This window comes from Trichechus manatus, unplaced genomic scaffold (assembly GCF_000243295.1).
Source record: "Trichechus manatus latirostris isolate Lorelei unplaced genomic scaffold, TriManLat1.0 scaffold00037, whole genome shotgun sequence".
NCBI lineage: Eukaryota > Metazoa > Chordata > Mammalia > Sirenia > Trichechidae > Trichechus > Trichechus manatus.
The window spans coordinates 2,602,109-2,629,673 of record NW_004443973.1 but is presented as its reverse complement, the minus strand read 5'-3'; the positions used below and the strand labels follow the sequence as shown (position 1 = coordinate 2,629,673).

Sequence of the window (27,565 nt, the reverse complement as noted above, 5' to 3'; positions counted from 1 at the left end):
AGCTTGGCTGCTAACCAAAAGGTCAGCAGTTCAAATCCACCAGCCACTCCTTGGAAACCCTATGGGGCAGTTCTACTCTGTCCTATAGGGTCGCTATGAGCTGGAATCAACTTGATGGCAACGAGTTTGGTTTGGTTAGCAGTTCAAACCCATCCAGCATGTCCGCAAGAGAAAGACCTGGCAATCTGCTTCTGTAAAGATTACAGCCAAGAAAAGTCACCGGTGGGTTCGAACCACCAATTTTTTGGTTAGCAGCCAAGCGCTTAACCAGTGCACCACCAGGGCCCCTCAAAGTATTCCATAGTGACTCTTAAACATGCTGTAATCCAGATTATAGAGAAAAACTGCTTATAACACCTCATCGAATAAAACAGTTAAATTAAATTTGAATTTCTTTCTATCAGGTTTGTTAACCCAACGTCGTTTGTTTATGGATCACATGAGGAAAATGAACCTCAAACGTGCATGGAAGAGAAAATTAACTTCACTTTCCATGTAAGAAAAGTTGATTGTGTTGAGATTTGTAACAGAATGAAAGAATGTTATCATGTGTTATTCCAGGGGAGCTCAGCAAGCCCCCTCAGCCATGATGCCGGCACGGCTGAGGGTGGGAAGGGAGCTGCAACACACAGTACTCATGCCCTTTCCTCTCGTGCTCTCATTTCTTTCCTCCCATTGTCTTGTCCTTGGTCCTCAAGCCCACATCTCCTTACAGGACAGGTGGTAAAGAATAAGCAGGAACAAGTGATAATGCTTGTAACAAGCAAAGCGATAAGATGAGCTGAATCAGCCAGAGACAACATACAGCGAACAGGATCAGCCAAGGGAAGACATCTTTGCATGCAAATCAGTGAAATCTTGTCTTGGTTCAGGCTCTTTAAAAGCTATAACATTACCAAGTAAAGGAAGCTCTCACCTCCCCCCTCTCCATTTAGTGTCTTCTTGACCTGCCTTTCAGGCCATAGGAATATGACCTGTGACAAGTGATTCATCATTCATTAAATAATCTTTTAAAAAGTTAAATAAGACTATCATTAAACAGATAACAACAAATGTTTGTGAGGATGTGGGAAGATTGGAACCCTTATCCATTGCTTGTGGGACTGTAAAATGGTACAACCACTATGGAAAATGGTATGACACTTCCTCAGAAACCTAGAAATAGAACTACCCTATCATCCAGCAATCCCACTCCTAGGTATATACCCTAGAGACATAAAAGGAGTGACATGAAACAGGGATATCCACAACTATGTTCATTGCAGCTTTATTCACAATAGCAAAAAAAAAAAAAATGGAAACAACTCAAGAGCCCATAAATCAATGAATGAATAAGCAAAATGTGGTACACACATACAATGGAATACTATGCAACCATAAAGACAGTGATGAGTCTGCGAAGCATAGTATAACACCAATGGACCTGGAGGGCATAATGCTAAGTGAAATAAGTCAAGCACATAAGGACAAATATTGTATGATCCCTCTTTTATAAGAAGACAAGAATAAAGAGACCAATGTTCATTGGCAGTTACTCGGTGGGGAGAGGGGAAGCATGCTTTAGATCATAGATACTTGTTATTTTTGGTCATGGGAAAAGTGGCATCAAACGTGGGTGTAGTGAGCACAACATGACAAAAGTAAATGATGTCACTGAGAAGGAATCAAGAGAAAAGGATGCCTGTACTAAATAATTTGACATAAATAAGATGGCAACAACTCCAGTAAAGACCAAAAACTAGTGAATGATCACATATGGTTGGCTATAGGCATATAGGTACATGAGTAGATATAGGTGTATACATATGTGAGGACAGATAGAAGTATCTATATGTGTGTGTAAATATAGATATATGTGTTCAGGCGCATACATTCATTGAAGGCACAACTTTAGGTATTCCTCCGAACTGAACCAAACCTTGTTGCCATCAAGTCCGTTCCAACTCCTGGTGACCCTACAGGACAGAGTAGAACTGTCCCATAGGGTTTCCAAGGAGTGGCTGGTGGATTTGAACTGCCAACCTTTTGGTTGGCAGCCGAGCTCTTAACCACTACATCACCAGGGCTCCTCAGACATAACCAAATAGCTTCCGAGATTGGTTTTCTAAGTTTGAAAGCTTAGGACCGTAGTCTCATGGGACAACTTAGTCAACTGGCATAATATAGTTCATGAAATTCATGTTCTGCATTCTAGTGAAGTGAGTAGTATCTGGAGTCTTAAAACCTTGCAAGATACAACTATTGGTCTCTACTCATCAGAAGCAAAAGAGTAAGAAGGTTACCAAAATCTCAGAGAAGAAACAAGTCTACAAGGCTGATAGCTTACATGAGCCACAACCTCATCTACACTGAGACCAGAAGAACTAGATGGTGCCTGGCTCCCACTACTGACCATTCTGACTGAGGTCACAATAGATGGTCCCTGATAGAATGGGAGAAAAATGTAGAAGAAACTTCAAATTCTTGAAAGAGCCCAGACTAACTGGACCAGTTGAGACCAGAGGACTTCTTGAGACTGTCGCCCTGAGACACTCTTAAACCGTGAACAGAAACTATCCCTTGAGACCACCTTTTATTGAAATAGCAGAGTGGCACACAAAATAAAGTATATTATCCATAAGAAAGGCGCTCTACTAAAAAACCATCTGTATGAGACCAAAACGTCAACATTTACTCTAAAGCAAAGATGAGAAGATAAGGGGGCAGGGAAGGTAGAGCACTGGGAATGGAACAACCAGAACACAATTAAAGAGAACATTCACATAGTGTGAAAATGTAATGTTATTGAACAATTTGTGTGAAATTTGTCAAATGTGGATTTAACTTGCTTTCACCAAAAACACAATAAAATTTTATTAAAAAAATAAATAGGACCATCATTATTCAGTATATTAATATACTAATGTAAAACTTAAAAGATCTTTTTTAAAAAATTTTTACTATCAAACTGAGATTTTTGGATGCATCACAGATGTGGATGATCAGTAAGTAAGTAAACAATGTACATTTTTAGAGTTATATAACAGTCTGTTGAATGTGAATAGGTCTGGATTAAGCACATTATATTTTATGAGGCAATGTTTTTCAAAATGTACATCAGAATTGCTTGGGATGCTTTTCCAAAATGCAAATTCCTGGACCCTGTCTCAGATAAATAGAAGAATTATCTTGGAATCCTGTTGATTCTATGTATGCTCAAATTTTTGTTACCACTTGTGCTAAAAAAAAAAAAAAAGCAAAGAAAAAAAAAACTGACCCTCTACCCAAGGAGTGTTTTTTCAGAGCACAGTGGGAATTTGTGCTCTAATAAATTAAAATAGACTGTGGGCTAAACTCCAGAAACCTGTTTATTAATTTACAATTAATGATTAAGTATTTTAGAGTTAGAAGTCCTGGTTGCACAGTGGTTAAGAGCTTGGCTGCTAACCAAAAGGTTGGCAGTTCAAATTCACCAGCCACTTCTTGGAAACCATATGGGGCAGTTCTACTCTGTCCTGCAGGGTCGTTATGAGTCGGAATCGACTCAACAGCAATGGGTTTGTTTTTTGTTTTTTTTTAAAAAAAATAGTTATTTTTCACTGGAGTGACTAGGGCTGGGTATACTTGCAGTTCATAGGGTTGATGAGTTTGTCCAACTATGAAGATGTTCATGGAGATCTAAATGTTATTACATGAACAGGGATGGAGGCATATTGTAGGTTAGATTGAGTATACTGGCATCAGGGAAGACCTTGTCCATGAGACTGGGCACTGCTGAGTACATACTGCTGGCATTTTCTTTTGCAACTGCCCTGTGGTTCCGTGTCTTTGCACCACCCCCAAACCAAGGGACATTCTCTTTCTTCATTTACGTCATATGAATTCAAAAGATTCGTGTAGGTTGGCAAGTCATCCTATTTCATTCAGGTATTGTAGCACATCTCTTTTCTGACTCATTGTATTTGTTTTATAGTTAACCTCTCAAAAGGCAATATTTTGGCTCAATTTCCTTTTTCATGGAGTAGAGAAAATTTCTTTGCAATCCCCAAATAGATCAATAATAATGAAATATCCTAATTTTTTGAACACTATTACACCCATGGAAGCAGCAGTCAGGAAATCAAATGATGTATTGCACTGGATAAATCTGCTACAAAAGACCTCTTTGAAGTATTAAAAAGCAAAGATGCCGCTTTGAGGACTACGGTGTGCCTGACCCAAGCCATGATACTTTCAATCGCCTCATATGCATGCGAAAGCTGGATGATGAATAATAAGGATAACTGAAGAAGAATTGACACCTTTTAATTACGGTGTTAGTGAAGAATATTGAATATACCATGGACTGCTAGAAAAACAAGTCTGTCTTGGAAGAAATACAGCCAGAGTGCTCCTGGAAGCAAGAATGGTGAGACTTCGTCTCATGTACTTTGGACATGTAATCAGGAGAGACCAGTCCCTGGAGAAGGACACCATGCTTGATAAAGTAGAGGGTCATTGAAAAAGAGGAAGACCCTCAATGAGATGGATTGACACAGTGGCTGCAACAATGGGCTCAAACATAACAAGGATTGTGAGGATGGCACAGGACGAGGCAATGTTTTTTTCTGTCGCTATGAGTCAGAACCAATTCAACAGCACCTAACAACAACATTATTAAAATCCTGTTCTATTTTCTCTAAAACCTAATAATCTACCACTTTCTGATTTTTTGAGTGAATTAGCGTTATAATTCCCGGTTCAGAAATACGTTTTTATTCACTTACTGCTGACATAATACTTTTGTGAAAAGATTGTAGGGTTTAAAATTAGAAAACATAGGTTTTAGTTCTGACCTTTGTCACTTTTTAACTTTCACCTTAGACATATCATTAGCACCTCTTAGCATTTTCCTTAGCTGGAGAATGAAATGCTGGCCCACCTCAGGGGAGAGCTATGAAGACCAATTGATCATGGTTTTTTAAATACATATCATGCCATACAAATGCATATTATTGGAGTCTCTCCCTTAATATGCCATCAGCCTGCACATTATGGCTGAATCAATACAAAAAAGAGATGGCTTGGAATAATGACTACAGCTTGAAATTATTTAAAAACCTCTTCAAATTCTAACTATGGGTTTCCTCACTCCTTTTGCTGGGAAGCTGCCAGCTGCAAATCTCCACCACTATAAGTGTTGCATGCGTTTGGGTTTACCCAAAAGATCATTGATATCTGTATTTACGCTTATGGAAAACATTTAAAAATTGTTTTAAAATTTTTCCTTCTTATCAGGTTATCAACTCTGGCCATAGCATGGCTCCAAATGTTAGCATGGAAATAATGGTACCAAATTCTTTTACCCCCAACACCGATAAACTGTTCAACATTTTGGATGTGCAGGTATAAATGTATTTTTTTCCACCCTGGCCTTTATTATGTGTGTCTTCAATACTAAAATAAATGTAGACCAATCCTTTATTCTAAATAATATTGCTAAAATAGAGCTTTCTGTTAACTTATTTCAGTCAGATTTACTCTGCATATGATGTGACTTCACCATGCACTTATGAAGTATACTTTGAATGCTATACATTGCATTAAAACTGTAGCATTACGTTGGGACCTCCACACTTGACTTAAACAGCAGAACTATGTTCTGCCATCTCTGTTGAATAATTATTTTAGGATACGTTTTCTTTGTGGTATGGACCTCTGAAACTAATTTAATTGGTAAAATTATGGAGCCTTTTTTAAGGAAACAATATTCAAATCACTACTTAAGAACCAGTATTCTCGCGTTGATGTCTCCATTAGAATTGTCTTACCTTTCCAGTTTCAAGACAAACAATCAAAAATTAAACCTACTAAGTTGGTTTGAAATTTGATTTTTTTAAAAATTTTACTTGAATTTCAGATTTAGGTGTTGGGACATGCTGTTATGTTATTGATTTGTGCCTAAAGCCAAAGAAATGTTTGATTTCATTTTAATGTTCAAATTCCATCATTCACATTGCCTTGATTTCTGTAAGGCTAAGGCCATTTTAATAGCTTAAGTGATTTATTCAGCCCTCTATAATTTTTCCAGTTTTGTTTGTTTGTTTATGTTTCTGCCACAGAGATTTAATCTCTCTGAAATAAATCTGTCACATTTTAGAAATATTTGATATATTTTAGAAAAGATAAGCAATGGGATTTTTAAAGCCGTGTAGTTTCGTTGTTATTTTCAATATTGAAAACTTTTTCTTGCTTTCTATCTTCATAGACTAGTACTGGTGAATGCCATTTTCAAAATTATCAAAGAGAGTGTTTACAGCAGCAAAAGGGTGTAGTGGAGAGCATGAAAGACATATTCAAATTCTTGTCAAAGTCCGATAAGAGGTTATTGGTAAGTTTCAATTTTTCAGGTTTTAGTTTTGCTTTCTAACGTACAGGAGTGAAACACTTAGAACAAAGAGTCAGTGGGTTTGCGCTTAGTCAGTTGAGTGGTAAGAGAGAACACAAGTTTCGGTAATATTCTTGTGCATGAGGAACAGACACGATTGAAGGGTTGAGCTAGACCCAGGGTAAATATATACTATATAGTTCCATTTTTTATCTAAATAATGTCCATTACGTGCCAGACAGACATTGTTCCAGACCCTTCAGGACACCAAGATGCTGTCTTCACTTGACCAGCCTTTGTGACATGAGATTAATTTTCATTCTTTTCATCTTAATGAATTTATGGGGAAACAATCTTATCTTTCAAATGATTCAAGTTTTACAATGAACATAAAATATGTAATTTAGCAAGACTCTGATTAGGAGTGTTTCTTTTAATTCTATCCCAGAAGGTTAAGTTCATATGAATAATGAGGACACATGCTCCAGTTCAAATAATTTGTTTCTGTTATAATTTATAAAACAAACATTTGTTTTATTTACAGCAAAATAATTTCTTTAAATGCCACTATATGAGTTGGAATCAACTCAACGGCTTTAAGGAAAGCAGATTTTTAATTCCAATAAAAATATTTTAGCTGTCTTTTTTAATGCTGAAAATTTAGTATGAATTTAGTACTTGTATTAATGTAGTACTTTTGTATTCTTTTCAAGTACTGCATAATAAACGATCCATATTGTTTAAATTTCGTATGCAATTTTGGGAGAATGGAAAGTGGAAAAGAAGCCAGTGTTCACATTCAGTTGGAAGGCCGGCCATCTGTTTTAGAAATGGTAAGTCTAAAATATACTGATAACTTTGTGCATAAGTTCACAGAGAATCTATAAATCCAACCATTTTATGTAGGTAGGGTGGTATGGAGGCATTCAATAAATTAAGACCATATGAATAAAAGTAAAATTTCGAGTAAAACTCTAAAATTGTGTTTCCATTTATCAGTTCAGCAGTCTAAATTGACTGAACTGCATGGTTTTAGTAATTAAACAGCTAAATCAGACTATAAAATAGATTATGGAATAATTAAGAGGTTTCTTTAGCTAGCATATCGGTTTAGAAAGCATGATGATTTCCTATGAACCTTGATCAAATCAAAGAAATTGTCTGCCTTTACATTTCATAAATGTTCTTCCCAAACTCCTTTATATCATCCTTAAGAATCTCATATTTTATTTAATAAAGTGAAGAGTAAAATTAAGATTCATAAAATCAAACTAAAACATCAGAATTAATAAATAAAAACAAAACACAATAGCAAAAATGCACTTCAAATATATGAACTTTGAAAGGTTGAATAAAAACTAGTTAAATCCATTTTGGACTTATTTCTGGAAAGGAGCATGTATATTTATGAGGAGTACTTTGAGATAAAATTGGTCTTGAACCCCAACTCTGGAATTCTGTTCTTCATTAAATGCTGATAATATAGCTTTTCAAGGGGTTGCAGATGGGATTGGTGGATCATATGGTATTTTTATTTCTGGCTTTTTAAGGAAGCACCATACCATTTTCCATCGTGGTTTTACCATTTTACATTCCCACTGTATAAGGGTTCCAATCTCCCCACAACCTCACCAGCATTTGTTGTTTTCTGTGTTTTTTTTTTTTTCATCAGTGTCATTGTCAGGGTGAGATGGTATCTCATTGTAGTTTTGATTTGCATTTCTCTAATGGCTAATGATCGCGAGCATCTCTTCATATGTTTGTTAGCTGCCTGAATGTCTTCTTTGATGAAGTGTCTGTTCATGTTCTTTGTCCATTTTTTTATTGGGTTGTTTGTCTTTTTGTTGTTAAGGTATTAAAGTTTTCTATAAATTTTAGAGATTACACCCTTGCCGGATATGTCATAGCTAAAGATTTTTTCCCAGACTGTAGGTTCTCTTTTTACTCTTGTTGAAGATCAGCTGTCCATAGGTGGATGGATTTACTTCCGGGTTCTCAATTCTGTTCCGTTGATCTATGTGTCTATTGTTGAACCAGTACCAGGCTGTTTTGAGTACTGTGGCTGTATAGTAGGTTCTGAGATCAGGGAGTGTGAGTCTTCCTACTTTGTTCTTCAGTAATGCTTTGCTTATCCAGGGCCTCTTTCCTTTCTATATAAAGTTGATGATTAGTTTTTCCATCTCATTAAAGAATGATGTTGAAATTTGGATCAGGATTGCATTATATTTGTAGATCACTTTGGGTAGTATTGACATTTTTGCAATGTTAAGTCTTCCTATCCATAAGCATGATATGTTTTACCATTTATACAGGTCTCTTTTGGTTTCTTTCTTTTTTTATAGTGCATATTAGTTTCTCATTCAAAAATTTATACACAATTTGTTTTGTAACATTGGTTGCAATCCTCGCAATGTGTCAGCACTCTTCACCATTCCCTTTACATCCCAGGTTCCCCATGTCCATTCCCCCAGTTTTCCTGTCCCTTCCTGCCTTCGTGTCTTTGCTTTGGGCAGGTGTGCCAGTTTGGCCTCTTAAACTTGATTAAACTAAGAAACATGTTCCTCATGTGTGTTATTGTTTGTTTTATAAAAACAAACAAACAAACCCATTGCCGTTGAGTAGATTCCAACTCATAGCGACCCTATAGGACAGAGTAGAACTGCCCCATAGGGTTTCCAAGGAGCAGCTGGTGAATTCGAACAACCAACCTTTTGGTTAGCAGCAGAACTCTTAACTACTGTGCCACCAGGGCTCCAAACATTATTTTATAGGCCTGTGTAATCTTTGGCTGAAATTTGGACTTCGGGAATGGCTTCAGTTCTGAGTTAGCAGGGTGTCTGGGGCTGTAGTCTCAAGGGTTCCTTCAGTCTCTGTCAGACCACCAAGTCTGGTCTTTTTCTTGTGAAATTTGAATTTCGGTCTACAGTTTTCTCCTGATCCATCCGGGACCCTCTCTTGTGATCCCTGTCAGAGTAGTCGGTGGTGGTAACCAGGCATCATCTAGTTCTGGGCTCAGGCTGGTGGAGGCTGTGGTTAATGTGGTCCTTTTAGTTCTTTGGACTAATATTTTCCTTGTGTCTTTGGTTTTCTTCATTCTCTTTTGCTTCAGACGGGATGGGACCAACAGATATATCTTAGATGGCCGCTCACAAGCTTTTAAGACCCCAAACTCTACACACCAAAGTAGGATGTAGAACATTTCCTTTATGAACTATGTTATACCATTTGACCTAGATGTCCCCCAAGACCACAGTCTCCAGCCCTCAGCCCCAGTAACTCAGTTCCTCAAGGTGTTTGGATGTGTCTAGGAAGCTTGTATGACTTTGCCTTGGTCAAGTTGTGCTGACTTCCCCTATATTTTGTGTTGTCATTCCCTTCATCAAAGTTAACTTGTCTACTATCTAATTAGTGATTTCCCCTCTCCACCCCTACCCTCCCTCATAGCCATCAAAGATTGTATTTTTCTGTGTTGTAAACTTTTTCCCAGGTTTTTATAATAGTGGTCTCATACAATATTTGTCCTTTTGTGATTGATTTATTTCACTCAGCATAATGACAACCAGATTCATCCATGTTGTGAGATGTTTCGTGGATTCATCATTGTTCTTTATCATTGCATAGTATTCCACTGTGTGTATGTACCATAATTTGTTTATCCATTCATTTGTTGATGAGAACTTAGGTTATTTCCATCTTTTTGCTATTGTGAATAATGCTGCAATGAACACGAGTGTGAACATATCTATTTGTGTGATGGCTTTTATTTCTCTAGGATATATTCTTAGGTGCAGTATTGCTGGATTGTATGGTATTTCTATTTCTAGCTTTTTAAGGGAGCACAATATCATTTTTCATAGTGGTTGTACCATTTTACATCCCCACCAGCAGTGCATAACAGTGCCAGTCTCCCCACATCCTTTCCAACATTTGTTATTTTCTGGTTTGTTTGTGTTTTTATTAGTGCCAATAATGTTAGGATAAGATGATATCTCATTGTAGTTTTGATTTGCATTTCTCTAATGGCTAATGATGGGCAAGCATTTCCTCATGTGTCTGTTAGCCACCTGAATATCTTCTTTGGTGAAGTGTCTGTTCATATCCTTTGCCCATTTTTTAACTGGATTATTTGTCTTTTTGTCATTGAGATGTTGAAGCGTTCTATTGGTTTTAGAAATTAGACCCTTGTCAGATATGTCATAGCCAAATTTCTTTTACCCATCATATCATCTGTAGGTTCTTGTTTTACTTTTTTGATGAAGTCTTTTGATGAGCATAAATGTTTAATTTTTAGGAGATCCAATTTATCTAGTTCATCTTCTGCTGTGTGTGCATTTTCAGTTATGTTTAATATTCTATTTATGGCATATATTAGGGCCCTTAGCATTTTCCCTTACATGAACTTTATTGTTTTAGGTTGTATATTTAGATCTTTGATCCATTTCAAGATAGTTTTTGTGTATGATGTGAGGTATGAATCCTGTTTCATTTTTTTATAAATGGACAACCAGTTTTGCCAGCACCATTTGTTAAAAAAAAAGTGTCTTTTCCCCTTTAATCTACTTTGGTCCTTTGTTAATGATCAACAGACCATGGGTGGATGGATTTACATTTGGGTTCTTGATTCTGTTCCATTGGTCTATGTGTCTGTCATTGTACCAGTACCAAGCTGTTTTGACTACCATGATTGTACAGTAGGTTCTGAGGTCAGGTAGTGTAAGACATCCTACTTTGTTCTTTTTCTTCAGTAATGGTTTGCTTATCCGGGGCCTCTTTCCTTTCTATGTAAAGTTGGTGATTAGTTTTTCCATGTCGTTAAAGAATGCTGTTAGTATTTGGAACAAGATTGCATTATAGCTGTAGATTGCTTTGAGTAGAAATGACATTTTTACAATGTTGAGACTTCCCATCCATGAGCATGGTATGTTTTTCCATTTATGTAGGTGTCTTTTGGTTTCTTGCAATACTGTTTTGTAGTTTGTCTGTCTAGGTCTTTTACGTCCCTGGTTAGATTTATTCTTAAGTATTTTATCTTTTTAGGGGCTATTATAAGTGGTATTGTTTTCCTGCTTTCCTTTTTGAAGTTCTCTTTATTGGTGTATAGGAATCCAACTGATTTTTGTATGTTGATCCTGCTAATCTGCTGAATCTTTCTGTTAGTTCCAGTAGTGGAATCTTGAGGTTCTCTATGTATAGCATCATATCGTCTGTAAATAGAGATAGTTTTACCCTTCCTTTCGAAATTGGATGCCCTTTATTTCTTTTTCTTGCCTCATTGCTCTAGCTAGGACTTCCAGCACTGTGTTAAATAAGAGTGGTGATAAAGGGCATCCTTGTCTTGTTTCCATTCTCAGGTGGAATGTTTTCAGACTCTCTCCATTGAGAATGATGGTAGTTGTTGGTTTTGTATAGATGCCCTTTATTATGTTGAAGAATGGAAATTCCAGAACACTTAATTGTGCTCATGAGGAATCTGTATGTAGACCAAGAGGCAGTCCTTCAAACAGAACAAGAGGATACTGCATGGTTTAAAATCAGGAAAGATGTCCATCAGGGTTGTATCCTTTCACCATACTTATTCAATCTGTATGCTGAGCAAATAATCTGAGAAGCTGGATTATATGAAGAAGAATGTGGCATGAGGATTTGTGGAGGACTCATTAACAACCTGCAATATGCAGATGAGACAACCTTGCTTGCTGAAAGTGAAGAGAACTTGAAGCACTTACTGATGAAGATCAAAAACTACAGCCTTCAGTATGGATTACACTTCAACATATTGAAAACAAAAAAACCTCACAACAGGACCAATAAGCAACATTATGATAAACAGAAAAAAAGATTGAAGTTGTCAAGGATTTCATTTTACTAGGATCCACAATCAACATCCATGGAAGCAGCAGTCAAGAAATCAAATGATGTATTGCATCGGGAAAATCTGCTGCAAAAGAACTCGTTAAAATGTTGAAAAGGAAAGATGCCAATTTGAGGACCAAAGTGCACCTGACCCAAGCCATATTTTCAGTCTCCTCATATGTATGTGAAATCTGGACAATGAATAAAGAAGACTAAAGAAGAATTGATGCGTTTGAATTATGGTGTTGGTGAAGAATACTGACTATACCATAAACTGAAAGAAGAATGAACAAGTCTGTCTTTGAAGAAATACAGCCAGAGTGCTCCTTGGAAGTGAGGATGGCAAAACTTCATCTCACATATTTTGGACATGTTATCAGGAGTGACCAGTCCCTGGAGAAGAACATCATGCTTGATAGAGTAAGAGGGTCATGGAAAAAGAAGAAGACCCTTAATGAGATGGATTGACACAGTGGCTGTTTGCTACAACAATGGGCTCAAACATAACAACGATTGTGTGGATGGCACAGGACCAGGCAGTGTTTCATTCTTTTGTACATAGGGTTGCTATGAGTCAGAACTGACTCAACAGCACTTAACAATTACAAATTCAAAATACAATTATCTTGAGGAACTTCCCTTCTATTCCAATTTTATTGAGAGTTCTTGTTAGGGACGGGTGTTGGACTTTATCAGATGCCTTTTCTGCATTGATTAAGATGATTCTTGTTCTTTGTTGTATTTATTCAGTGGATCACACTGATTTTCTAATGTTGAACCATCCTGGCATACCTAGTATGAATCCCACTTGACCATGATGTATTATTTTTCTGATTTGCTGTTGTATTCTATTGGCTAGAATTTTGTTGAGAATTTTTGCATCTATATTCATAAGGGGTATTGGTCTTTAATTAATTAATTATTATTATTATTTTTTTTAGTGATGTCTTTGCCTGGCTTTGGTATCAGTGTTATACTGGCTTTGTAGAACGAATTCAGAAGTATTCCTTCCTTTTCTATGGTTTGGAATAATTTGAGTAGCATTGGTGTCAACTCTTCTCTGAATGTTTGGTAGAATTCTCCAGTGAAGCCGTCTGGTCTAGGCCTTTTTGTTGTTGTTGGGAGTTTTTTAATGACCTCTTTAATTTCTTCTTTTGTCAAGGGGTTGTTCAGATTTTCTACCTCAGTTTGTGTTAGTTTGGGTAGGGAGTGTGTTTATACAAATTTGCCCATCTCCTCTAGGTTCTCAAATTTGTTGGAGTGTAATTTTTCGTAATACCATGTCATGATCTTTTTTATTTCAGTTGGTTCTGTTGTAACGTCACCCATCTCATTTCTTATTTGAGTTATTTGCATCTTCTCCTTATTTTCTTTTGTCAGTTTGGCCAGTGGTTTACGGATTTTGTTTATCTTTTAAAGAACCAACTTCTAGTCTTGTTGATTCTTTTGATTGATTTCTGTTTTCTAATTCATTTCTTTCTGCTAAAATCTTTATTTCCTTTCTTCTTGAGGCTGTGGGCTTCCTTTGCTGTTCTTTTTCTACTTGTTCGAGTGGTAGGATTAAGGTATTGATTGTGGCCCTTTCTTCTTTTTTGATGTGTGTATTTATTGCTACAAATCAACCTCTGAGCATTGCTTTTGCTGTATCCCAAAGGTTTGGGTATATTGTGATTTCATTCTGAGAATTTTTTTATTTCTTTTTTAATATCATCTATTACCCAGTGGGTTTTAAGCAAGGTGTTATTTTTCATGTATTTGACTTTTTCTTTCCTTTTTCTTCCTGTTATTGATTTCTAATTATACAGTGTTGTGATCTGAGAAGATGCTTTGCATACTTTCCATATTTTTTAATTTATTGAGGCTTTCTTTGTGGCATAGAAAATATGGTCTGTTCTGGAGGATGATCCATGTACACTGGGGAAGAATGTGTACTGTGCTGCTGTTGGGTGGAGTGTTCTGTATATGTCCATGAGATCAAGTTGCTTGATTGTGATGTTTACGTCTTCTGTATCTTTGTTGAGTTTCTTTCTAGTTGTTCTGTCCTTCCTCAAAAGTGGTGTGTTAAAGTCTCCTGCTATTATTGTGGAATTGTCTATTTCTCTTTTCACTTTTGTTAGAGTTTATGTATTTTGGAACTCTGTTGCTGGGTGTGTAAATATTTATTATGGTTATGTTCTCTTGGTGGATTGACCCTTTAATCATTATATAGTGCCCTTCCTTGTCTCTTATGTTGGGTTTTGCTTTAAAGTCTATTTTATCAGAAATTATTATTGCCACTCCTGTTCTTTTTTGTTACTGTTTGCTTCATATATATTTTTCCATCCTTTGATTTTAAGCTTATTTTTATCTTTGTGTCTAAGATGTGTCTCTTGTAGGCAACATATTGATGGGTCATGTTTTTTTATCCATTCTGTTACTGTCTCTTGACTGGTGCATTTAACACATTAAGATTCAGTGTGATTATTGATAGGTATGAATTTACTGCTATCATTTTGGTGTACTTTTTTTGTGTGTGTAGTGTTGACTGTCTCTTTGTTCCGCTTACTCTTCTGTACTGCATTCTTTTTGTTTATGGATTTTCTTTCATTTCCTTCATTGTTGTTGATTTTGTGTTTGCTGAGTCTTTATGGTTTCCTTCTTTTTTATTTCAGTGAGTAGGTTTATTAATTTTCTTTATGGTTACCCTGAAATTTACCTTTATCTTCCTAAGTTTAAAACAGTCTGTTACATCTTGATATCGCCTTGACTTCCTCTCCCTATGGAAGTTCTATAGCTACACCATTTATTCTCCCTTTTTATGTTGAAGTTGTCGTCATTTACAGATTGATATCTCTGGTTCCCTGTTTTCAGTCTGGTAGCTTTATTTTATTTTTAAGAATTCTTTGTTTTGCTTGGTATCTGGGTAATATTGTCATGTGTCTTAATCTCAGGTTGTTGTCTGATGTTGTTGGTTCTCTGTCTGAATGACTCCCTTTAATGTTTCTTGTAAGATTGATCTAGTTTTTACAAATTCCTTAATTTCTGTTTATATGGAAATGTCCTAGTTTCACCATCATATTTGAGAGACAATTTTTCTAGATATATGATTCTTGCTTGGCTGTTTTCTTTCTTTCAGGGTTTTATATAGTCATCCCATTGCCTTCTTGTCAACATGGTTTCGGCTGAGAAATCAGATCTTAGTCTTATTGGTTCCCCTTTGTAGGTGACAATTCGTTTTTCTTGAGCTGCTGTCAAGATTCTTTCTTTAACTTTGGTTTTGGAAATTTTGATTATGGTATGTCTTGGTGACTTTCTTTTGGAGTCTGTCCTGTATGTATGGGGTTTTTTGAGTTTCTTGGATGGATATCTTCTCATTTTTCATGTTAGGGAAATTTTCTGCCAGCAAATCTTCAAAAATTTTCTTTTTTTTTTTTTTTTTTGGTCTCTTCCTGTTCTGGAATTCTTGTCACACATAAATTGTTCCTGTTGATAGTGCTCCTTATAACTTTTAGACTTTCTTCATTTTTCTTCATTATTTTTTCTGAATGTTCCTCAAACAAATTAGTAGCAAGAGATTTGTCCTCTATTTTGCTGATTTTGTCTTCCATTGATTCAGTTCTACTTCTGTGTCCTTACATTGAGTTATCTATTTCTGAGATTTTATTGTTAATCTTCTGGATTTCTAGTTGCTGCTTTTGTATGGTTTCTAAATGTCTATTTTGCCATTTTGTTTTTGTATTGTTTTCCTGAATTCTTCTAGAGTTTTGTCTATGTTTTCCTTGATCTCTTGGAGGACCCTATATATAAGTCTTGAATTCCTTATCAGGTAGTTTCATTAACATTTCTTTCTCAGGAAGGTTTTCTGTCCCTTTATTTTGGTCACTTTGGTTGAGCCAGCTTGTGCTGCTGCTTTATGTAATTTGATAGTCTGTTGTCTCCGAGGCACTAAGGTATTATTATATTTATTTATTGTATATTTGTTTGCTTAATCCTGATTTCTTGTTTTGTTTTGTTTTGATGTTTATGAGTGGGCAGGGTGAGTGTGCTACTCTGGTCACTAGTTTGGCAGCACTGAGGCACTCACTACCTGTCTCCAGGTGGGTGGGTCAGTGGCTTGGAGTGTAAGCCCGTCTCTATTCACTGGACGTGCAGGGCAGCTGACGGCAGGCTGGGTGGGTGTTGACCATCATCTGTCATTGATCCAGTGGCACAGGAGCAGGTGGTTGTACTCACCAAGTGGATGACGGAGCAGGTGTGGTGGGTGTGGCAGGCAAGTGGGAGGCACAGTTGTCACTGCTAGCCAAGCGGGGGAGTGTATGGCAGGCATGTGTGCATGTGTGTGTTCATGCGGTTGCTGCCACTCGCTGGGTGGGGGGTTGAGTGGTGGGTGTGCACACATGCAGGTTCTAAGTAGCTGCCACTTGCTGCGTCTGGGGCGGGTGGGTGGCAGCTGAGTGCACTTCTGGTTGCACGATCGCCACTGCTCACTGATTGGGGGGAGGAGTTATTGGTGATCGGATACTAGCAGAGTCACCGCTGCTCGCCAGCTGGGGGGGAGAGTGGGTGGTAGGTGGGTGTGTGCGTAGCCACTGCTGCTCCCCGAGTCGGGGATGTGGGAGGTGGGTGAGTGCATGGGAGCACACTTATTACCACTCTTTGGGTGGTGGGGTGGCAGACGGGTCTACGTTAGGAGAAGAAGAGGCTTGTATTATGGTCTCTGGTCGGGCAGGGTACAACATTCCCAATCAGGAGGGTGGGGGGAGGGGAAGTATGCCCCTTCTTCCAGCAGACATGGATGTCTGTTCATGTTCACTGCAGCCAGCAGTTGGGGCCTGCCCTTGACCAAGTGCAAGGTGGCGGGGGGGCAGCCCAGGATCTGGTAGGATGAGGGAATTCCCAATATGCCACTGTTCCACTGCCTCATGCGCATCACGCACCCCAGAGGTCAGGAATGGCTGCTCATAAGCATACCTGACTCTGGATCCTGGCTCCCCCCCTGCTCTGTGGATGGCAAGATCCCTGGAATTCTCCTCGTCCTTTCTGTGTTTTCCTTCCTTAGATTCAGATGATGATCTGCTCAGTTTTCTTTTTTCTGCGTGTGTTTATATAGTTTCTCTGTCTCTTATGGACATGCTGTGAAGTGATCTTCCTGTGTTCCTCACTCAGGGTCACTGCCAGCTTTGTCTCAGGATAGCCACATTGAGCCAGGATGGCTGGCAGAGCCCCTCAGCTCCATTTCATTCCTCTTTTGCTGAGTTTGTTCTTTTTTTTTTTTTTTCCAGTTGGTGTTCAATTTTTTATCCTTTCTTCTTGATGTTCAGGGTTCAAGGATTGCTATCTGCATCTGTTTCACTTGGTTTCTCAGGTCTTTGCTGTACAGGGACGGTATGATGCTTCTCACTAGTCCACCATCTTCTGGATCTAGGTCTGGTTTTATCAACAGTGAAACTATTGACATTTTGGACTAGATAAGTCTTTGTTGGGGGAGGGAGAGCTGTCCTGTTTTTGTGGGTATTTGGCAACATCTCTGGCTTCGACTCATTGTTTAGAAAGAAATAAAAAGAGTCCCAAATAAGGCAGATTTGAGGAAATGTTTATAAGATCAAGAAAGTCTCATTTGGGGATAAAAATTCCTTATCCAGAAAATAAATGCAATGGTATACTAGCAATCTTCATCTTCATCTATGAAATATTTAAAAGTTATTTGCAAAGCAGCCACATTTAACACAAGAGTTTCAACAAAATGATGCCATATATACTAATACCAAGAATGCATCTTTGAAGCCAAAGGAAGCATTGCATTGCAGTTAATTACAAGTGGTGAAATAAAGTGGGGAAGGTAAATTGTGGAAACTTCTAGATAGGAGGCAAAGAATTTATATCTATTAGTATATGTCTTTGTGAAATAAAATTATGGAACAGATAAAGTGATCTTCCTTTTATTAAACAGGATGACACGTCAACACTCAAGTTTGAAATAAAAGCGACAGCTTTTCTAGAGCCAAATCCAAAAGTTATTGAATTAAACAAGCATGAAAATGTTGCACAGGTAAGATTTATTACCTTTTTAACTGGTACAGTAAGATTGCAGGGAAAGAGCATTACAGGGGTGTTTATAATCACCTCCTGCTGGGTACCCGAGTCACAAAAGTAGATTGTGCCCAGATCATGAAGGGCCTTAAATACTTCACTGATTGGCACTTTCCACAACTGGCAGGAGGACACAGTAAGCTCTTCAGGGAGGTGAATTTGGTAGAAGTGAGAATAGGATGGATTGGAGGAACCACCATGGGAAAAAGCCCATTGTGTCACTGTTTCTCCTAAATAGCTACCAGTGTTTTCCATGGTTTTCTTAGAACGAGCAAAAGAATAGTGTGGGTTGTTCTGAGTATTACTGGGGATTGTGGAGAGGCTTCAAAGGAAACATAATCAAGCTTCTAAACTGGTGTTTTATTTTTATTTTTATTATTTTGTTTAATTCATATAGGTTCTACTAGAAGGACTACATCATCAAAGACCCAAACGTTATTTCACTATAGTGATTATTTCAAGTAGCTTGCTACTTGGACTTATTTTACTTTTATTGATTTCGTATGTTATGTGGAAGGTAAGTCTTTACTAATTGCTGACATTAAAGCACTTAAAATGACATTCTTTATTTTCTCAAAGTCATTTTGTAGCTCCAAGTTATTCTATTTAAATATGTTAGTATTTTTAATGTTAACTTTTTAAATTCCAAAGTGAATATATAGTACTGATCTTCTATTTGTCCTAACTTCAATGCCAAAGTCTTTCTAGAAAAATATGCCTTCTTATTAGAAGATAATTTATTTTCAGCAAATTCCCAAACCATAACACTATTTTTGAAAGATGTCCCTTTAAAAACGCATTTTGAAAACATTGCACATTATATTGAATGTCAATTTTGAGTGGAAAGATATGGGAGGCGAGAGAGATGGAGGATGGGTATATCACTGGAAAGCCTGGCAGTAACAGCAGCAACAAAATGATTCTTTAACCCAATATTTCCCTAATTTTTACTGATTACAACTGTTAATAGCCTTCATATTTAGTTTTACATGGGACACAGTTTAAGAAATGTTGGTGTTGACCATTTAGATATTTGATATGGGTGTAATATGTTTATAACTATACACTACTAACTATGCAATGCTGTTTTCAGGCTGGCTTCTTTAAAAGACAATACAGAGCTATCCTCCAAGAAGAAAACCGAAGAGACAGTTGGAGTTATGTGAACAGTAAAAGCAATAATGATGATTAAAGACTCCTTTCAAATTGACAGAACTGGTAACAGACTCAGGTTATACTAAAGAAATTTAAGACACTGTTTACAAGAAAACATGAATTTTGCTCGGACATCTTCAGTGTACTTCCAGGACATACTATACCTTAATGCAAGTGAAAAACCCAAGCCATGATTGCTCTTTGAGAAAAGATAACTGTAAAGGTAGTATTTAACTTATCCGAAGATAGTCTTCTGGATCTTAAATTAATAGAAAAACACTAAACCGTTCAATTTATTCTCAATAAATAATCCCTAGAAGATATCTTGAAATGCAAGGATATCTGAATTGGATTTCTTCACAGCCACACCAAAGTAGTCTGCACACTCTTATTTCGATGCCAGGACCCCTAAGAGATGATGCTGGGCATTGAAGGTGGAGAGGGATTTGTGGCAAAAGTCCTGCGCTTGCCCTGGTCTTGCTTGGCCGCTGAAGTGCGACAGAATTTTTTCTGACTGCAGAATTCAAAATGTGGCTCAAGGTATTCATTTCATCTACACCAGAGAAGGCAAACTGCATGGCAAGGCTTTTGTTGAACTTGAATCAGAAGATGAAGTTGAATTGGACTTGAAGAAAGACGGAGAAGCTATGCCACACAGATGTGTTGAAGTATTCAAGTCAAGCAGCAATTAAATGGATTGAGTGTTGAAGCATACTGGTCCGAACAGTGCTGATATGACCAGTGGTGGCTTTGTGCAGCTTAGAGGCCTCCTCTTTGGATGTAGCAAGGAAGAAATTGTTCAGTTCTTCTCAGGCTTAAAAATTGTGCCAAATGGTGGACGAGTGACGTCACTGGAATTGGTGTCACCCAGTGCAGTAACTCATGGCCCAGGGTAGGTAGGGCTGGCAGAGAACCCCACCCAGTGTGTGGAGCAGCCTGACCCCACCCTGCACCCCACACAGGGCCTCTCCTCCTGCAGTTCCCCACAGCTCCTCCCCACTCCAGTTGGCCAAGGTGGAGACCCTCCTCTCCATCCAATGACAGGTGCTGCAGCTTGGCTGCCTGCACCCTGACTGGTGGGTGATGGGGGGAGTGACAAGTTACTGCACTGAGTGACACCAACTCTAGTGACTGGCAGGTGCGGGTGGGGGGAGTGTGACAAGTTACCACACTGAGTGATGAGTGACACCAACCCTAGTGATGCTACTGCCTTGGTGGCCTCTCCCCCAGTAGCACTGGCCTGCTCGTCATCACCACTGCTACCGCCGACCCTGGGATCATTATCGTCTCACCCTTCTGACAGTGTGAGGGGGTGCCGTCCAAATCTCCCATGGCCCCCTAGTAACTCCACTGTGGGGAGAGAAGTATGGGGGAGGCCTTCATGCAGATCACTTCACAAGAAATAGCTGAAAAGGCTCTAAAGAAACATAATGGAAGAATAGGGAATAGATATATCTGAATCTTTAAGAGCCGTCGAGCTGAAGTCAGAAGTCACTATGATCCACCTCAAAAACTTATGGCCATGCAGTGGCCAGGTTCCTATGAGAGACCTGGGGCTGACAGAGGGTATGACAGTATTGACAGGGAAGCTGGCTTTGAAAAAATGAGGCATGGTGCTTATGGTGGAGGCTATGGTGACTATAATAAAATAATGGTGGCTAGGGATTTGGGTCAGATAGATTTGGAAGAGACCTCAATTATTGTTTTTCAGGAATGTCTGATCACAGATACAGGGATGGCGGTTCTACTTGCCAGAGCATAATAGGACAGTGTGTACAAATGCAGGGATTACCTTACAGAGCTACCGAGAATGACAATTTTTTTTACCACTCACCCTGTGAGAATACATATTGAAACTGGTCCTGTTGGCAGAGTATGTGGTGAAGCAGATGTTGAATTTGCTACTCATGAAGATGCTATGGCAACTATGTCAAAAAACAGAAAATACGCAACACAGATATGTAGAACTCTTCTTGAATTCTACAGCAGGAGCAAGCGGTAGTGCTTATGGCAGCCAAATGATAGGAGCTACGGACTTGTCAAACCAGTCCAGTTATGGTGGCCCTGCTAGTCAGCAGCTAAGTGGTAGTTATGAGGGCAGCTATGGCGGTCAGAGCAGCATTAGTGCATAGGACCAAGTTTTACAGGAAAACTGCAGTGATTTTCGATCAAACATTGCATAGGTAGCCAAGGAGCAATGAACAACAGCTACAACAGTAGTGGAAACTGTGCATCTATGAGAGTGAAGAGAATGGGAGGGATGGGTGGTGGATGGGGAATGTAATCCTCATCACTGACTCTTAGTCAACATTTTTTTTTTTAAGAAAAAGAAAAATAAACTTAAGTTTAACAGTTTTGCAATATAAGCTTGTGATTTGTTCTTACTCTAAGTGGAAATCAGGATTATTTTAAAAACATTTCAGGTTCAGTGTTTTTGAACACAAAACATTCATCTAGGTGTAACAGCAAAGTTTGAGTAACCTGTCACTGTTCAACAATTTTCAGCATTTCTCAAGTTAGTTGTAGGATGTACTTAAGCAGTAAGTGTATTTAGGTTAAAGCAGTTCAATTATGTTAAGTGTTGTTCTTATACCATATTATATTGAACACTGAATGCAGGTTGAAAGACATGCTTTTTTGTAAAACTCAAATACAGGATCTGTGTCTACTTTAAAAGTGAACTATTTGGCATGTTTGCTAATTCTAATTTCATTTAATAACCTGTAAGGCACATAAGTTTAAGCTTTTTTTTAAGTTAATGGGGGGAATGAGACTTAATACCAAAATTTTAGGATTTCGGGCTTGGTGTTTGTGTGAAATTCTGAGGCCTTGATTGAAATCTTTCGCTGTATTGTGATTTTTGTTTTAGGTATATTACGCTAAGTGAAACCTGTCAAATAAAGCTTTTAAAGACTGCCAAAAAAAAAAAAAAAAAAAAAAAGTGTATCTGAATTGAATAATGAGAAAGTAAACAATTTGATTAGAGAAATCTTGAACTTGAAATATCTTTCTTTTCAAAGAAATATTAGTTACCATAGATGCTTGTCTTGGTAAAATAAACTCCACTGAATGGGCAGTGGTTGCTTTCAAATGCATCTTTGAGACTTGTTTGAAATATGTTCTTTAAAAATACTTCACAGAATATTTCAAAGGGCTGTTGACAAATTTTCTAATGAATAAAGGACTATTATTAATTTAAAGCAGAATTTATCTTTAAAGATGTTTATATCTAATACATTTCCTATGAGATTTTATTCAACAACCATTTATTCACCAGTCTACAAATATTATGGACCTCATGAGCAAACTTCAGACTGAACCTGTACACTGTTTGAGCTTAATGGGATGGCTTCTGGATAAGCATTGTAAATACAGCTATGGATTTCTTCTCCTTCTGTGTATGTACATATGTTTTTAAAAGAATATATATGTTTATGAAGGTAAAAATCCATTAGTCCTCCTACAACACAACTTTATCAAGGGGTGTTATTGTTGTTAGGTGCCATCGAGTCATTTTTGACTCACAGCAACCCCATGTGACAGACTAGAACTGCCCCACAGGGTTTTTCTTGGCCGTAATCTTTACAGAAGCAGGTTGCCAGCTCTTTTTCCCAGGTACCCAGGAGTAAATTTAAATTTAAAAAAATCTTGGTTACATTTTCTATTTGTTTATAAAAAACAACAGTACTTAAGTATTCTCATTTATACTCTGCAACAGCACATTGTGAATGTTGCACTTTAGCTAATATTTGGGATAGAAATACACTGATGTATGTAATGAAACATGAAAACTGTACCTCAGTAATAATTTTTAAAAAAATCAAAAAGCTGTACAAAGACAATGATTAGGAACCAATATTTCATACAAATTGTGTACTGTATAAAATCTTGACTATCCTCAAAAATTAAGAAAATCACAAATATTTGTTTGGATGTTACTCTTTTCAAATATAACAATTAAATACATATTCGTCAGGTCTATAAAATTTTCTCTTTTGCCTGGATACAGGAAAATAAAATTCATAAATTTAACTGTAAACTAAAAAATGATTTAGCTTGTATACAGTGAACATAATGTGACATCAAAATTTTCATGAAATATGTTTAAGTGGTAAGTGAAATATTTGTTTAAATTTTTTGCTGTTAATACTGTTATATAAGATTCTATTTTATAATGAACTTGTTTCTTTCTGGAGTTTAAATAATTTACCTTTAAGTACCTTTTTATTTGCAAATACAATCATTTTTGTAATATTTATTTCATACATATGAACTTCATGCTGTTAATGGTAGAATATAATTTCATCTGGATTGTCCTCTATCTGTTTTTCTATATGTAATAAAGTTGTGGACACATTTTAAAAATCTGTTATTGAAAGTGAAAGAAATCAAATGGATAAATTAGAGGGCAACTGTTACTGTTATGGAAAAGATTTCTGTAAGTGAAGATCATGCCACCAGCTGTCCCTCTTCTACAGACTTCCTAATTCACTTGCGTTATCTGCTCACAAGCCTTTGGTCTGTGATTGGTGGCTGGAGAATGAGGAATGCACAGAGATCTGTGGAGGCATTTGAGCAGTGAAACACAATGACAATGAACATGAATCTCTTGAACTCACACTGTGCACCCATAGAAATAAACTTAATTAAATTTATATAATATTTTTAAAGAACATCTTTTTTAAGCAAAAACTATATTTTTTTGCTTCTATCATTATAAAAAGGAGCCCTCATGGTGCAGGGGTTAAAGCACATGGCTGCTAACCAAAAGGTCGAAAGCAGTCTGCTTCCGTAAAGATTTCAGCCCTGGAAACCCTATGGGACGGTTCTACTCTGTCTTCTAGGGTCGCTATGAGTCAGAATCAACTCAACGGCAATGGAATCATTATAAAAAGCCAATTAGTTCTTTCAGGAGGCTGTCTGGAAACACTGATGAAAAATCAAGCCCAAATTTAGAATTGCCTTCCCAGGAATGAGCCCTGAGGAATTTAAATTTGGTTCTTTCCTATTCAGAAAAGACAATGTTTCAGGTATTGTTGAGTACACTGAAAACGTGCTATGATTGCCCTACACAGGCTTCTCAGGTGCAGAAGGAACACAGCTACTTATTAGCCCAGATTCTGCCTCATTAGAAAGATATTTCTTGTATAGTTTGAAGTAAAATTTGTTATAGACTTTAAGAATAAAAAAAAAATTTAAGAAAATCAAGTGAGTTTTTTATTTTCAGAAAATATTTTAAAAATTGATACCAGAGTCACTAAAAAAAGATAGATTATTCTTTTTTTGGCAAACAATCTAGGTATTAGAGATATTTGGAAAATGTTCTATTTCTGGTTATATCACTAACTAGCTGTGTGACCTTGAAAGTTAGCCTCTCTGGATTAGTGACTAAATCAGTAAAATCAGGGCATTCTTACATAATCTCTGTAGTTTCTTCTTACTGGCCTACAAGAAATTTAACAACAGAACTGATGGACTCAATCCTGAAAAAATGAAAGTATCTAAATTGTTTCACTTTGGAATTATCTAGGTTAAATATGGACATATCGTAATGACTCTTTTCTTCTTAGGTTATGCTAATTTTATTTTGTTTTAGGTAAAACTTCGCAGTGCAAATTAGTTTCTCATTCAAAAATTTTTACACGGGATGGCACTATAGGCAGAAGCACCATGCCTTCCCTCCACAGCAAAGATCTGAAAAACTAAGCCAAACAGAAAACAGCAATTGTGAAACCCTAAGCATCAAATGAAGAGATAAAGAACTCAGCCACGCACCAAATGGAATAAGAAACTGACAGAGAACAGAGAGCGAGGAGAGATACACGCAGAGGTACCCTATCAGCTAATGCAGCATGGATCCACCATCTTGGACTCCTATCAGAGACCAGCGAACAAGGGGGTACAAGAAAGCAGCTTCACAGAGCGTCCAGCAGGAGACAGAACAACCGGTAACCACTAATATATGCTTTCCCACCCCCCACCCTTCTTCACCCCCACTTGGCCTCCTCTGCTTCCTGGGGCCAGTCTCTTGGCCAGGAAGCATCGGCTTCACCCTGGTGTCACTTGGATTCCACCTGCCCGCACTGGCCGGCTCCCTAAGTGCCATTTGTTGGCTGCTGGTGTTGCTTTTTCCTGCTCTTTAGATTTCTTCCTTACCTCTCACCACCTCCCCCTCTTTTCTCCCAAATACCTGGCTCTATGCGCCATCTTCGCTTCTTCCTGAAAGGCTGTGAAACGCTGCTCAAATGTGAGACTGCTTCCCAGCCTGTGCGGCCATGCTGGGGGGATCCCGTGGCTTTTTTTTGTTTGTTTTGAATTGTTTGCTTGTTTTCTTTTTCTATTCTCAAATTTGGAGCCCGTTCTAGCGGGGCAGTATTGCACAGCTTGGGACCTACCCCCTCAGTTTGTGCAGACGTGCAGAGGGATCACTGAAGGCATTTCTTTTGTCTTTGTTTTTTTTTTTTTCCCCTGTTTTTTTGTGGGTTTTTCCTGTTCTTTTTTTTAAAACTTGTTTGTTTTGTTTTCTTTTCCCTTTTTGTCTTTCTTCATTTCTCAGTTCCTCATCTCTCTATACTTTCTCTTCCTGGCCTCTGAATACCTGGCACTGAATGACACCTCTACACCTTCTACCAGGCTATCATGGCCTGGGAGCAACTTCCTCAGACCTCATAGCTGCACCAGTGGGATCCCTGGGAGCTTTGCTTTTCTTTTTTCTTTCTAATTTTTATTTATTCATTTTTTTTCTTTTCTTCCTCTTCTCCTTTTTCTTTTTATCCATTTCATAGTCTCTCATCTCTCCACCCCAACGGCAAGCTCCCCTAGCACTCATTTTTGTTTGTATGTTTTTGGCTCCTGTTCCTCTCTCTTCTCTCTCCTCTCTCCCATACCCATCTTAGCTCCACACATCACAATCTCCCCCCTCCATCCTGCCTACCTGCACCATGTGCTGACCATCACACCACCAAGCAGCCCAGGCACGGCCTACCAGAACCTGCCCTGCACTGATTACTGGCCTGCCCTGGTGGCTGTAGTAAGTGCCACAAACAACCCATCTCAGCAGCCGCTGTAAAGCTAGACCTGCCCTGCTGTACCATATCTCAGTGACTGACCCTGCCAATTGGAGAAGGAGGCGAAAAGTATCGTGCCCAAAGACAAGCAAACAACAAAGAACACACAGCCTGCCTGCTCAGACATAGCCAAATAAAACACAAAAAAGGACAAAACAAATATACAATCAGTAAACAAGAAAAATAACTACCAAATGCCCTGAAGACAGCAGACAATATCAAAACATTTACAAAAACAGGACAGAATGGTTCCAGTAGGCATCCAAAATAAAATGCCATATGACTTTCCAGTACAAGAAAAGGCGCCACCAAATGACAGCAATAAACTCACACCTATCAATAATTACACTGAATATAAATGGCCTAAATGCACCCATAAAGAGACAGAGAGTGACAGAGGATCTATCAATATGCTGTCTACAAGAGACACACCTTAGAAACAAAGATGTAAATTTATTAAAAATCAAAGGTTGGAAAAAAATATATCACGCAAACAACTACCAAAAAAAGAGCAGGAGTGGCAATACTAATCTCAGATAAAACAGACTTTAAATCAAAAATCCAGCATAAAAGACAAAAAAGGACACTATATAATGATAAAGGGGACTATCCATCATGAAGACATAACCATACTAAACATCTAGGCCCCCAATGACAGGGCTCTAAAATACATAAACTCTAACAGTACTGAAAAGAGAAATTGACAGTTCCACAATAATAGTAGGAGACTTCAACACACCACTCTCAGTATAAGACAGAACATCTAAAAAGAAACTCAGCAAAGATACAGAAGACCTAAAGGGCACAATCAGCAAACTTGACCTCATGGACATATGTAGAACACTCCACCCTACAGCTGCAAAGTACACATTCTTTTCCAATGTAAATGGAACATTCTCCAGAACAGACCACATCTTAAGCCACAGAGCAATCCTCATCAGGATCCAAAATGCTGAGATAATACAAAGTATCTTCTCTGACCACAATGCCATCAAGGTAAAAATTAACAACAGAAACAGCAAGGAAAAAAAATCAATTACATGGAAACTGAATAACACCCTGCTTAAAAACCACT

General features: G+C 37.8%; 1 protein-coding gene and 1 pseudogene across 1 annotated transcript in view; both read left to right on the top strand.

Annotated features, from left to right (window-relative positions):
* Nucleotides 1-20,050, top strand: part of ITGA4 (integrin subunit alpha 4) — a 99,444-nt gene extending 79,394 nt beyond the window's left edge. Inside the window, exons 22-28 of the mRNA XM_004375457.3 lie at nt 405-495; nt 5,257-5,364; nt 6,227-6,349; nt 7,060-7,179; nt 18,129-18,227; nt 18,666-18,785; nt 19,362-20,050. Of these exons, the coding sequence (XP_004375514.1) occupies nt 405-495; nt 5,257-5,364; nt 6,227-6,349; nt 7,060-7,179; nt 18,129-18,227; nt 18,666-18,785; nt 19,362-19,460 (760 nt within the window). The 3' untranslated portion in view covers nt 19,461-20,050. The remainder of the gene's footprint in view (nt 1-404; nt 496-5,256; nt 5,365-6,226; nt 6,350-7,059; nt 7,180-18,128; nt 18,228-18,665; nt 18,786-19,361) is intronic.
* Nucleotides 19,831-22,364, top strand: LOC101351489 (heterogeneous nuclear ribonucleoprotein H-like; annotated as a pseudogene).
* Nucleotides 22,365-27,565: the final 5,201 nt, after the last annotated feature.